The sequence below is a fragment of the Brassica oleracea genome, chromosome C4 (genome assembly GCF_000695525.1).
Source record: "Brassica oleracea var. oleracea cultivar TO1000 chromosome C4, BOL, whole genome shotgun sequence".
Lineage (NCBI taxonomy): Eukaryota > Viridiplantae > Streptophyta > Magnoliopsida > Brassicales > Brassicaceae > Brassica > Brassica oleracea.
In genome coordinates, this window is record NC_027751.1 from 9,731,821 (window position 1) to 9,744,969 (window position 13,149).

Sequence of the window (13,149 nt, forward strand, 5' to 3'; positions counted from 1 at the left end):
GAAGGATATATCAAAAGCGATAGAACCAAACATATACCTCCGAAGTTCTTCTCATACACTCAAGAGCTCGAGAAGAATAAAGAGATTGAAGTAAGATATGTTCGATCATGCGACAATGCAGCCGACCTCTTCACAAAATCACTCCCTACCTCGGTATTCAGAAAACACATCCATAACATTGGGATGCGCCATCAGAAAGATCTATGACTGTTCATTCGAGGGGGAGCTTACGTAGTTGTACTCTTTTTACCTTACTATGGTTTTTCCCATTGGGTTTTCCTGGAAAGGTTTTTAACGAGACAACAAAGACGTTAAGCGAGAGCGGATAGTGACACCGGCCCCCAAGGGGGAGTGTTACGAAAGTCAATAAAAGGAGGAGCCGATTATGTTGAAAATATAAAAGATGTGGGGCCCGCTGCACTATTTGCACAGTAAATCCTACTTTTTAACTTTTATATAAACGATCGATTAGATCGTTTATAAAACACACCTCAACCTTCTCTTCTCTCTCTAATAAACTCTTTCTATCAGTGTTAAAAATTCTACGGATATAAAATTTCGCCCTTATTTAAATTTCTGCGATACAATAAAATACCAATTCTTTTTATTACAGTAATATTATATTTTCTCGCATTTTCTATCTTTTTTAGTAGTATTATATTTTCTTCTAATATGAAAATTCATAAATCAGGAGTCAGGACGATGTTTTTTTTCGCCGACCCTCCCGTGATAAAAAAATGTGATTCATTTCAACGAACCGGAAGTCACCACGTGCCTGGACCATATTAGATGTGGTCATGTTTGCTTTGTCCTTTTGATTTCTCCTAACTCGTCATACCACATAATTGAGACACGTGCCTCTTTTTCACATCACGATTCTTTATATCGTTTTACTACTATTAAAGGCCCACGAAAAACCAAATAACACAACAGTGTTCATCTTTTACAGAAGAGGAAACTGAGAACATCTTCAATTATTAACACTTACCGAAGAGAGAGAGAAAGAAAGTAAGAAGGAGAATGGGAGATGGGTCAGAAGCTTTTGCCACGACGGCGCCGTTAGCTCCGGTGACTAGTGAGCGAAAAGTACGTAGCGACTTGGAGGAAAAACTACCAAAGCCATGTAAGTATATGCTTGTCCAAAATGTATGTTTAGATGGTAAAAAATCAATAAGTAGTCACTATATAAGTTAAAGACTTAACCTTATATAAAATTAACTGAAAAGTATTATTCAAAAATAATTAAAAAAAAAAAACAGATTTGGCAAGAGCACTAGTAGCTCCAGATACAGAGCATCCAAATGGAACAGAAGGTCATGACAACAAAGGCATGAGTGTTATGCAACAGCATGTTGCTTTCTTCGACCAAAACGGCGACGGTATTGTCTACCCTTGGGAGACTTATGCTGGTAAGTACTCTTTATTATAGCTTTTGATCTTTTTAACTTCATAAAACTAAGAAATCATATATTTATGGTTACAACGTAACATATCCTCTTAAGCAAAAAAAAACGTAACATATCCCTTTTTCATCACAACAATTATTGGAGAATTTTGTAGGATTCCGTGACCTCGGTTTCAACCCAATCTCCTCTGTCTTCTGGAGCTTAATCATCAACTTAGCGTTTAGCTACGTTACACTTCCGGTATAGTAAACAATCCTTAATTAACCCTTCAAATTTAGTTTTAAGTTGTAACTATTACTCCCTCGGTTCTTAAATGTAAGATGTTTAGAATAATTTTTATGTTCCAATATATATATAAGATATTTTTTTAGGTAACTTTAAGTTTATCAAAAACTGTATAGCTAATAAAATTTAATAGTTCTATTTTGTAATTGGTTGAGTAGTTTTTAATTTATAATTTTAATGATACTTTCTAAGTAAAAAATAGTTTTCTTAATCATTGTGTACTACCCAAAACATCTTACATTTCAGAACAGTGGGAGTATTATTTATATGAAATCGATATAACTATGTTGTGAATGCTTAATATGGTAAATAGAGTTGGTTGCCATCACCATTACTGCCTGTCTATATCGACAACATACACAAAGCCAAGCATGGGAGTGATTCAAGCACCTATGATACCGAAGGAAGGTTACATTCATTCAAACACACCCAAACATTTCAGATATAATTTTCGTGATACTGATCAATTTGTAAAATCACTATTATAGGTATGTCCCATTTAATCTGGAGAACATATTTAGCAAGTACGCGCTAACGGCTCCGAATAAGCTAACATTCAAAGAGATGTGGAACTTAACCGAGGGAAACCGAATGGCAATCGATCCTTTTGGATGGTTAGTACCAAAACATTCTTGGTTCTTGGTTAAATAACCGTTAAAATCAAATTTAATAGGTCTGCTTTGTGTATTGGTTATGACAGGCTTTCGAACAAAGTTGAATGGATACTACTCTATATTCTTGCAAAGGATGAGGAAGGGTTTGTGTCCAAAGAAGCTGTGAGAGGTTGTTTTGATGGCAGTTTATTTGAGTACTGTGCTCAAAAGAATAAAGAGAAGGCTAATTCTCGCAAGCAAGACTAAGAGTTTGTTTTATCTTTTGTACGAATAAGTATGCAGTATTGTATTTGGAGCCTACTAGTATTATACTATTATTAAGCTCTTTGTTCTTGGTTAGGGGAAAAACAAAACAAAAAATGTGTAAGAAAACGTTTGTGTATGTCGTTGTTGTGTAAAACTGAAGTTAATCACTTAATTGACAAAACAAAGTCTATAGAAAACCAGAACATCATAAAATGTCAAAATCGAAAGTCAGAAATTTACATTCACACCAACAAAAACACACCAAACTTGCATATGATTTCGAGTAAAGAAACATTTTTTTCTATCAAAAAAATATATTAAATAGAAAACAAATAAACTAAAAAAAAAAAAATATTTTAACTCAAGAACCTGCTGAAATTACGAAGGCTGAGTTTGTGCCTATCTTTTACTCTGTGCAATCCTCTCTCTTTTAGCTTAAGTTAAGCTTCTCTCTACACACTTTCCCTGACAACCATGGCCTAAGTCTCTGGCTCTGACTATGAACATACGCCAAAGCCGTTGAAAAAGATTGCAACACAGACATCTTTGCTTGAAACTGGACAAAGTAAAGACCCTCTCTTACACTCATGATCCTCAGTCCAGGACTCCCCTGCTTCGATCCCTGAAAATAAGAATTAAAACAAACCTGAATCTAATGCCACATCACGTATGGTTAAATGGTTCTTGAATGTTAGTTACCTCAGTGAAGAGCTCAAAAAGATTGCATTGACCTTCACTCTGATCTTTTCTAGCTTGCCCTTTAAAGACGGTTAAAGGACAACCTAAGTCCCATCCAGAGCAATCACAGCTTCCTCCAGACTTCCATCTCTCAACCAAACTCGAAGGACCACCACCACCACCGTTTCTGCTTCTCGGCCCTCCGTGAACCCCTGAAGGAATCACAACATCTATGCTCATTTGCTTTGAATCTCCACAAGCCTGCTTGGTTCTTCTAGACAAGGAGGTTTTCTTCAGAAACTTCATGCCCCACCCTCCAACTTTCTCTTCTTCATTGAGAAACTTCTCTCTCACAACAACAGCTGAGGCTTCAAGATTATGCGGAAGCTCGCTATCTAGCAAACTCACGGATTCAAGAACTTGATCAGGCTCTTGAAACGGCTCCCAAGAACTAAAATCAGTTACGGAGCTTGTTCTACTGAATCTTGAGATGCTTCTTTGCCTTGAGCCGCGTTTGAACGCATCAACCACTTTCTTAGACAATCCTCTGTGTTTCTTGATCTCACTGTGGCCTAGCAACTGCTGATTCCCACCGTTACTGAACAGAACAAACTGTCTCTCAACGGTTCTTTCATTAGCGGATGAGACAGAGAACAACGTTGATACCTTTAGCTTACCAACCAGTTCAGAGCCGACACGCCCTTTCTGCAAATGGATCAAATAAGAATAGTCTAGAGAGCTACGGTCAAAACCAACACTACTAGTATTGCTTAAGGTAGCTACATAGATCTCTTTCTGATCATCCAATGAGAAAACAAAATGAGGAATCTTGTTGTCTTTCATAGTGAACTGAAGTGTTCCTTGAGAAACCGTTGATGAAGAAGGAGACCAACATGAAGAAGACTGCTCAGAAGAAGAAGAAGAGGAGCTCACTGAGCTTGTGCTCGATACTGAGACCGCCTTTTCAGGGCTATCAAGCAAATGCGTAACTCTCTTGCAACCTGTGATCACAGGACTAATCACTACGTTCCCTGAATCATCAACCAAGGGAAGATCAAAGAGAAGACGAGCAACGTTCTCTTTAGGGATCATACTTGAGTCAAAGTGATACGAAGAGAGGCTGCAACTAGCTGACGGCTTAAAGGCGCTGATGTTAATCAATTCAAGGCATCTGCGGAGATACTTCTCGTCTAGCGACACCAAATGCCTTGGGATCTTGTTATCAAAGAAGCTGGTGGCTCGAGAGAACGAGCCTCTGGGACAGTTTTTGACAAGGTGTAGCCACTTCCCGCTGTTTGAAACTAAACTACATTGCTGTTGTCTTTTCTGGGTCAACAAGACAGGGAGATTCTCATGAATGTTTAATGAATCTTCAAGCTCAGGATCATCTTTCAGAGCATCAGGTGTAAGACTTCCCATTGTTTTGCTAGCTAACTTGAAATCAAAACCGAACAAAACTCAGTTTCCCATCCTACCATACAAATTTTAAGACCACTTCCAAGTATCTGAAAAAGACAAACATGAAGAGAGAGTAATCTGAGATTAGTACAAGACATGTTACATTGTGTGATATTTTACAAAAATGGTTAAAAGTATGTAGAATCCAAAATGTGCAATGAATAATCTACTGGGTCCAAACAAAAGGCCACAGATTCAAGACCCTCTCTCTAAGGCTACAAAGCTAATAATTTTTGATGAAAAGTCAAGGTTTTTTAATAGTTACCTAATCTCTTACCTAAAAGGCAATTAAAAAGGGTAATAAACGAAGAAACCCTACAAGAAATTGACAATTAAAGAAAAGCTTGAATTTTTAGATGAACCCATTAATTGAATTAAAGAAAAGACTAAAACTTTAATGGATTGGAGGATTTTTGCAAGTTGATGAAGAGCAGAAAGTTTACTAAAGATTTGACCTAGAAGCTAATTCAGAGCACATGACTATGAAACAAGGAACTGGTTGTGCTCAATTGGGAATGAAGTGAAAAAAGAAAAGAAAAAACATAAACTGAACCAGTAAAAAGGAACACAGAAGCTAATTAGTTATGCAATTAAGACACAGAACAGCTTTAAGAAAAGGAAAAAAGACAAATCTTTCATTTAATTTTCTTTGTACCTGAGTAAGAAAAAAATAGGGGTTTCGATCGGGATTCTGAATCCTTGTTCTTCTGTGTCTCCAAAGTTCTATCTAAGAGAAAAGAAGAATCAGATTCTGCTTATGAATGGGAAGAAGAAAATGGGAGAAGTTTGAAAGCAAGAATTTTTCTGGGTTTCTATAGAGAGAGAGAGAGAGAGAGATGGGTGGGGGTGTTTCACTAAGCCGCTCACGTTAATGTCTGACTAGTACCAATGGAGACGAAGGGAAAAAAGGGATGTCTTTCTTTTTTTGGGTGTGTGTGAGAGACTTGACTATGGCCACTACTAAAGGAATAGAGGGTTCTTACAATGTAGGGCCCCACCTCTTTGTGTGTGTGTGTGTGTGTTTTTTTTTTTCTTTCTGTTGTATCAAAAAGTAGGCTTGAGATTAGGGGGGGTTTTGTCAAAAGTGGAGATTGGAGAAACAAAGTTAGTGAGCTGAGCTGGTGGGCACGATCGAGATAGAGCGGGAGGTGGAGGTGGTGGTGGTGAATGGTGATGGCTACTCGTTGGCTAAAAAAGAGGGAGTCGTGAATTTATATCGAAAGTGCCCACATTCAATTTAATACCCATTTGCCTCTATCCACTTTTTATTTTCCTTTTTCTCGGTTTATTCAGTTTTTACCATTGCCAGGCAGTTAGCTCATTGTTTTTGAAGAATATAACTATTTAAAACATACAATAAGGCATATAACAAAAAAAAATATCTACCTTTTTTTTTGAATTAACCACGGTGTCCGGCGACCGAGATCAACCGACTTATCTGTGGGCCAAAGAATGCAATGTTAAATTATCTGGTCTAACGGAGATCGAATTGCGGGTTCACCGTATTTGAGTTATCCCTCGAATGCCACTAGCGCAAGGCCGTTGGTTACCATTTTTATTTTTTACAAAAACAAAATAGTAATGATATTATAAGTTCAAATAACATAGAACACTATGTTTTACTATTTTCTAACAGTGAACGGTGATTGATTAACTATCTTTAAAGAAATCATTAAGAGGCAACCACATATATGAATGATATCACATGCAACCACCGCTGTTTCTAACGTTGGTTCAACCGAAGATGGCAAAGATTAAATTCTTAGATCAAACCTTAAACACTGATCTCGTAAAGCATCAATCTATGCATGACTTAAATGACGATCTTAGGTCAAACCGAGGATGAATCAACCGATTTATGGATATGTTTTTGAGGCTGATCGGTCCTTCATTAAGATTGATGTTCGAGACAACTAATGTTAAGGCTCCGAATGGTTGGTGACGTACGGGACAACCGTGGAACAAATCTATATATAGGTATATTAGATATATAAGTATAACTATTCATATCGGTGCGGGGTAATTAGTGCTTTTCCGATTGTAGATCCATGGCTAGTTTTTTTTTTGCTTTCTAGATTTGATTGATTAGAGGAAAAACCACAATCGGTAAGAAGGTACTTTTAAATATAAGAGCAACTTCAATGGTGGGTACAACTCCAATGGTGTTACCCATCATTGGAGTCCTTAGCAATATAATATAATTTTTTTTGCTTTTTGAATAGTTAAGGACTTTACTTTAAAATGTATGTCCAATGGTGTTATCCAATATGAAGTCCTTAAGAATTAAAAAATATTAAATTTGTAAAACATTTAAATTTAAAATTTTTATTTATTCAATGATTAAAAACGAACATACAATAATTATACATCTTCATCATTACCAAACTTGTTCCAAATATTTTCTATTAAATCATTTTTCAATTCTTCGTGTGTACGCCTATCTCGAACCTGATTCCGTAGGCCAAGCATATTACCGAAATGTGAAGGCATGTTGTTAATATGCTCTACATGTGAACTTCTGGCTCGCTAATAGGTTAACATAACCATTGTTATTTGCCATTTAGGAAGAAGTTTGTGTTTCTCTAATAGAAACACAAAGGATTAAATAAAGGATTCTACATTAACAGCATTGAAGCCTAGTAGAAAATTGTCATATCAGAACAGCTCACGACAATTAAATGAATGTTTTAGTCTAAAAGAAGCAGTTAGGGCACAATTTAATGGTGGTTTGGTGTGCATTTAAACTACGAAGTAAGCTTAGTTTCAAACTACAACGTTAACCAGTCACAATCCTAGTTTGTTTTCAAACTACAAGGAGACACATGCACAATCCTAATTTGTTTTCAAACTACAAAGTTACACACACACGAACCTACTTTGTTCTCAAACTACAAGGAGACACACACACTATCCTACTTCGTTCTCAAACTACAAAATTAAATCCGTATGAATTCAAACTGGTAATTTTGAACTAGAGATTTAAAGAGTTCAAAACACTAACCTCAGCGGACTCTCTCAAGTTCAGACACACGCTGAAGCATCATCTTAACCTGGGCCTGAAGAGACATTAGAGAAAACAAACAATATGCTAGAAAGATTGTACAAACAGCAATCAACATTAAGTTATAAACTAACCTTAAGCGCCTCGCACTCTCGCAGAAGCTTCTCCTGCTCGTGAAACCATTGTTTGAGCCTCTCAATCTCTTGTTGCACACCCATAACCCATGGTTGCCTGAAATGCAGCCCGTCATTCTGCCAAAACATAAAATGATTTATCAAACAGCAAATCAATATGGAGTATAAAGAGACAGAACATTTCGAACCTGGTAGTCTTTGCAGATGAAGTATCTTTTCCCAGGGAGGTAGTCATATGTATCCTCTTCGTCGACGAACTCCTTCGTGATAGATCAACAGGGGCACAACTTGGGAATTCCCTGTTGGGCATCTGAAACGAAATGAAGCATGTTGTAGTATGCTTTGTGTGCTTTCATATCTCGCAGTTCTTCCTCCATTTAGAACCTACAAGAACAAAAAAAATATAATCGAATCAAAAGTCCCAAATTAGAAAACCCTAAATCGATTTAGAAAACCCTAAATCGATTTACAACTCAATCTCAAACCTTTAATCGCGACGAAACAACAAAGAAGCTTGTCGAAAAGAAGAGAATAGCAAACCCAGACGGAAACCCTAATTCGAATTAAATCCCCATTTCGATTTTAAACCCGAAATCTATTCAAACCCCACAACCGAATCCCTAAAAACTGATGAAATCAACATGCATCAACTCCATAAGAAAAAATAATGAGTTAAACGACCGGATTTACCTTCAACGAAGCGGATCGCCGAATCGCCTTTGCTTTCGCCTTTAGAGATGGAGAGGGTTTTTTTTCAGCTCGAGACGCGAAAATGAAAGTTTCACTTTCCCCATACGAAACACAACACTTCTCCGCACGAATCAGATGTTGCCAGCTCATTTAGGACCAAAGCCGAAAAATCCTTAATTAAGGATTCTTTCTTAGCTTAAGCTAATTTAATAATATAATTTTATCCTGATTTTCCTAAGGATTAGCGCTAAAAAATAGCTAACATCCCGCGTTGCGTGTGGTCTAATACATATTACACACATAATATTTTATCTACACAACTCACATAGTTATTTTATTGATTATTATATTTTTAGGTTAGTGCTGCTAAGTTATCTTTTTGGTTTGTTATTATTAAAAAAAACAATGAGGTAGAAAAAACATAAATGGACTCATCATCCTGACGTTTAGCTACGCGTACAAAGAAGAAATTTGTTATAAGCATGTGAGTATATCTCAACAAAGTTTCTAAATTTTCTAGCTAGTTTGTAATTTTGTCTCTCTTTAAGCTTAACAAGAGTATCAGCACACCATATAATATATGGTACTAGGCGTTCGGTGGTCCGTTCGGTTTCGGTCCGGGTGATACGGATTTTCGGATTTTCGATGTTATGTTCATAAGTACCATTCGGTTTTTACTAATTATCGGATCGGGTCCGGTTCGGTTCCTTCCGGGTTCGGTTCGGATCGGATTTAACCAATGTTTAAAATCGTACAAAAATATATTTTTAAAAACCTCAAAAATTGACAAAAAAAGTTCAAAATATATACATTATCTACAAATCTAAATAAAAATTAGTTAAACTATCGAAATTAACTAAAAAGTATTAAAATAACAAATAAAACAAACTACAAAAATATTTTGAATACTCTAAAATATCTAAATCACCTTAATATATATAAAAACATTAACATATTTAACTAATTTCGGATATCTTCGGATCCTAATTCGGATTTCGGTTCGGTTCGGGTTATAACCAAATTCCAAAGTAGTAAACTCATAAGTCCCATTCGGATATTTTTGTAAAACAGTTCGGATTCGGATTCGGTTTTTTCGGTTCAGATTAAGGTCGGTACTTCGGGTTGAGTTAAAAACGCACAGGCCTACCATATACAAAATAGCACTAAAATGTGGGTTAACATCTTTTAAATCATCCATCAAATTAAGCAAAAGTTACTTAAAGTTATGCATGTATATTAGGAAAACGGTAGGTTTTCAATTGATGGTCTATTGGAAAACGGACTTGTAATATGATTACCTCCGTGTACAATAATGGGAATAATTAAACTCATTTTGCTTGGAAAATTTAAAACAAAACCTACAATACATATTTCGCCTTTCTAAAAAATATACATGATTGGAGTCTTTAGAACATGTATTGATATTTTAATTAAGGATATTTTAATACAAAAATGAGAATATATGGACCAACTAACAAATTGACAAAACTGTTTTGTCTCATACCAAGCCGTGAGCTTGCGGCACATGATTGATTGTCTCGACCATTTTGTTGCTTCTTCATTTGCATTTTATGCATTTTATTAAAATTCAAAATTCAAACATGTACGCCTCTCCATGTAATAATATAGTTTAAAAAAATTGAAAAGAATATAGTTAAAAATTAGTTCCGCTATTTATGTGTGTTTATTCTTCTTGAATGTCGTAAATGTCAGCTCAATTATTCATCTAGAAGATCATATGCTAGTAAATACATATCTATGTAACATTAAATATCCGTGTAAAATGAATCGACCTACCGAATTTGAAATTGATGCCACGGTTTGTATATAATCTAATACTCTTCTCCACCAAATCCGGTCCATATGCTTGCACTAACCGCATGAACGTTTTTTTAAATGTGGAACATTAGCCACAATTCGTGAAGCATTGGCTGTAATTCATGTCTTCTCATGCATGTGATCTAGTCGGTTTATTTGTTTTTAATAGTTCGTTAGTTTGTCTGGTCTGAAATTGCTATTTTATAGTACACGTGTAGGCGTTCTGGAAAATAAACTACAAAAAAGATTCGAAGTTGATAAGAATGTGTCATGACCAAGTTGTGTGAGTCTATTTTCTATAGATCGAGATGAAATATTAGTTTTTAAAAGAATAATCCTTTTGCATTATTAGAAAGTTTTGGATTGAAGTTTGTAATCCTTTCAAACTCAAAACCATATTATCTTATATTAGCTTCGCTAGAAATATCATCAATTTTGTGACATAAGGAGATCTATAATATTTGAGCTAACAGGTTTTAAACTAATGATTAGTATCGTGGTTTTTCTTAGAAAGCATCGTGGATTTTATACTTCATTCATTGGGATCTCAATATAGGTTTAGGTGATTCCTCTGCAAACTCGATTAAACGATAAAGTAAGGAAAACAAAAAACAATAATGAATCACTTTGTTTTATTGGGTGCAATTTCTCAAAAATATATATATAACTGTATGTCTCGTGATTAGAAGTCAAATGACATAGTTAAATTCTTCAATATATTTATATTAAAAAACCCATATATATACTTCATTGACTTTGATAAAAAGACCTATCAAATTGTCCTTGTCATATTTCTCTTAAAGTCAATATCGTTATAGTTTAATCGCTGCCTTTTTAGACGTTTGGTTGAAATTACTAACTTGCTCGTGAATTCCTTTAACAATTCTCGTTTAAAGTCAGTTTTTGCTATAAACTTAGATTTAAACCGTAAGTTTCTATATATTATTAACGAATAAGTGTTTCTTTTATATAGAAGTTACAAGAGAGATAAATGAAAATACAATAATATGAAAGATTACAAATCATAAACATAAACAAATTAAGAATAGACAAGTTGTAGCCGCCTCTCTCTGCTCTCCAAGTCTCGCGGCCGCCTCTCTCTCTCTAGGGTTGGACCGTCTCTTTCTCTAAGTGTATGGACCGGTTATGGACCGGGCCGGTTATGGACATCCACCAATTGATTTATAACACTCCCCCTTGGATGCCATAACCATACAGATTGTAATACGCTTAATGTTGCCTCATTAAAACCTTATCAGGAAAACCCAGTGGGACAAAACCATGATGAAGGAAAAAGAGTACAACACGTACTACTCCCCCTGATGTGAACCTCAGTGGAGGTCCTTCAGCCTACGCATCCCAATCTGATGCGTGAGCTTCCTGAACGTGCAGGTAGGAAGTGCCTTGGTGAATATGAGTAAAGAAGAACTTAGGCAATATGTGCTTCGTCCTATCACCTTTTATGTAACCGTCCTTGAGCTGAGCAATGCACGCAGCATTGTCCTCATACATCACGGTTGGCTTTTGCACTCGGTCATCCGGCAATCAGCTCGGACGTGTTGGGTCATCGACCTCAACCAAACACACTCGCGGCTGGCCTCATGTATGACCAAGATTTCCGAGTGATTAGATGAAGTGGCCGCGATGATTTGTTTCATGGAACGCCATGATATGGCAGTACCTCCATCTGTTAAGACATATCCTGTCTGTGATCGAGCTTGATGTGGATCTGATAAATAACCAGCATCAGCAAAGCCAACTAAACCATCTTTGTTATGGTTAGTATAATATAGACCCAAGTCTTTCGTTCCTTGCAGGTAACGAAGAACATGTTTGATCCCATTCCAATGCCTCTGGGGCGGACAAGAGCTAAACCTAGATAGGAGGTTCACGGCAAAGCTTATATCAGGTCGTGTGTGAGTTGCCAAGTACATTAAAGCTCCTATGGCATTGAGATATGGCATTTCGGGACGTAGGTCATCTTTATCGTCCATCTTGGGACGGAATGAGTCAGTGTCCAGGCCGAGAGACCTCACCACCATGGTACTGGTCAGAGAATGGCAATCAACCATATTGAATCTCTTGAGTACCTTTTCAGTGTTATGCCATCTGATGCACAAGGATCCCATCATTTATGTACTCAAGTTGTAATCCCAAACAGAATTTTGTTTTCCCGAGATCTTTCATCTCGAATTCTTTCTTAAGGTATTCAACCGTTTGGGAAATTGTATCCAGAGGTTCCTAGGATATTCAGATCATATATTTCGATGATTATCAATATTGTTCTCGAGAACTTGTTGTACATTCAGCTCAATACCCTCTAGTATTTTCATTATCCAGTGGACCATATAAAGATGCAGTCGCTACATCAGTTTGCTGCAAGTCTAATTTTCTCTCTTATATAGCCAGACTTATGAGAAATCTTAAAAGTAGTTGCATCCACCACATGGGAGAATATCTTCTCATAATCTATTACTGGTCTTTGTGAGAATCCTTGTGCAACATTAGCTTTATATCTCACGATTTCTATTCCTCACAAGACTCATTTATATCCACTGGTTTTAACATCATATGGCGTCTTAATCATATGGCCAAATACGCCTTTCTTCTTTAAACTATTTAACCCTACGTTTCCATTCAATCTGTTCTGTTCTACGAGTGCGCACTCTTATACTAACGTGGGTTCATGATCCTCGCTTATATTCATAAATTCAAGTGCTACCTTGTATCATCTTATGTCGACATTCCTTATTGTGTTCCATTATGTTCCAGACATGATATAATTAATTGAAATTCATTATTATCAGGACCTTTAATAC

The 13,149-nt window shown here is 36.2% G+C and overlaps 2 protein-coding genes across 2 annotated transcripts; one reads left to right on the forward strand and one right to left on the reverse strand.

Annotated features, from left to right (window-relative positions):
* Positions 1 to 912: 912 nt before the first annotated feature.
* On the forward strand, positions 913 to 2,718 carry LOC106342621 (probable peroxygenase 3). The gene is made up of 6 exons (XM_013781610.1): positions 913 to 1,123; positions 1,260 to 1,409; positions 1,561 to 1,646; positions 2,005 to 2,099; positions 2,180 to 2,305; positions 2,392 to 2,718. Exons 1-6 carry the CDS (start codon positions 1,021 to 1,023, stop codon positions 2,549 to 2,551), a joined length of 720 nt encoding a protein of 239 aa, XP_013637064.1. The 5' UTR covers positions 913 to 1,020; the 3' UTR covers positions 2,552 to 2,718.
* Positions 2,569 to 5,700, reverse strand: LOC106342619. Its single transcript, XM_013781609.1, has 3 exons — positions 5,343 to 5,700; positions 3,251 to 4,734; positions 2,569 to 3,173 (listed from the first exon to the last, which is right to left on the reverse strand). The coding sequence occupies exons 2-3, from the start codon at positions 4,646 to 4,648 to the stop codon at positions 2,982 to 2,984; spliced, it is 1,590 nt and encodes a 529-aa protein (XP_013637063.1). The 5' UTR covers positions 4,649 to 4,734; positions 5,343 to 5,700; the 3' UTR covers positions 2,569 to 2,981.
* Positions 5,701 to 13,149: the final 7,449 nt, after the last annotated feature.

What these genes read in the sequence shown, in the direction of transcription:
- LOC106342621 (XM_013781610.1), top strand. Translation starts at nt 1,021, where the DNA reads ATGGGAGATGGGTCAGAAGCTTTTGCCACGACGGCGCCGTTAGCTCCG. An exon ending in GGAAAAACTACCAAAGCCAT is followed by an intron (nt 1,124 to 1,259) that starts GTAAGTATATGC and finishes AAAAAAAAACAG; the next exon opens with ATTTGGCAAGAGCACTAGTA. An exon ending in TTAGCTACGTTACACTTCCG is followed by an intron (nt 1,647 to 2,004) that starts GTATAGTAAACA and finishes TATGGTAAATAG; the next exon opens with AGTTGGTTGCCATCACCATT.
- LOC106342619 (XM_013781609.1), bottom strand. Translation starts at nt 4,648, where the DNA reads ATGGGAAGTCTTACACCTGATGCTCTGAAAGATGATCCTGAGCTTGAA. An exon ending in TTTTTGAGCTCTTCACTGAG is followed by an intron (nt 3,174 to 3,250) that starts GTAACTAACATT and finishes TCTTATTTTCAG; the next exon opens with GGATCGAAGCAGGGGAGTCC.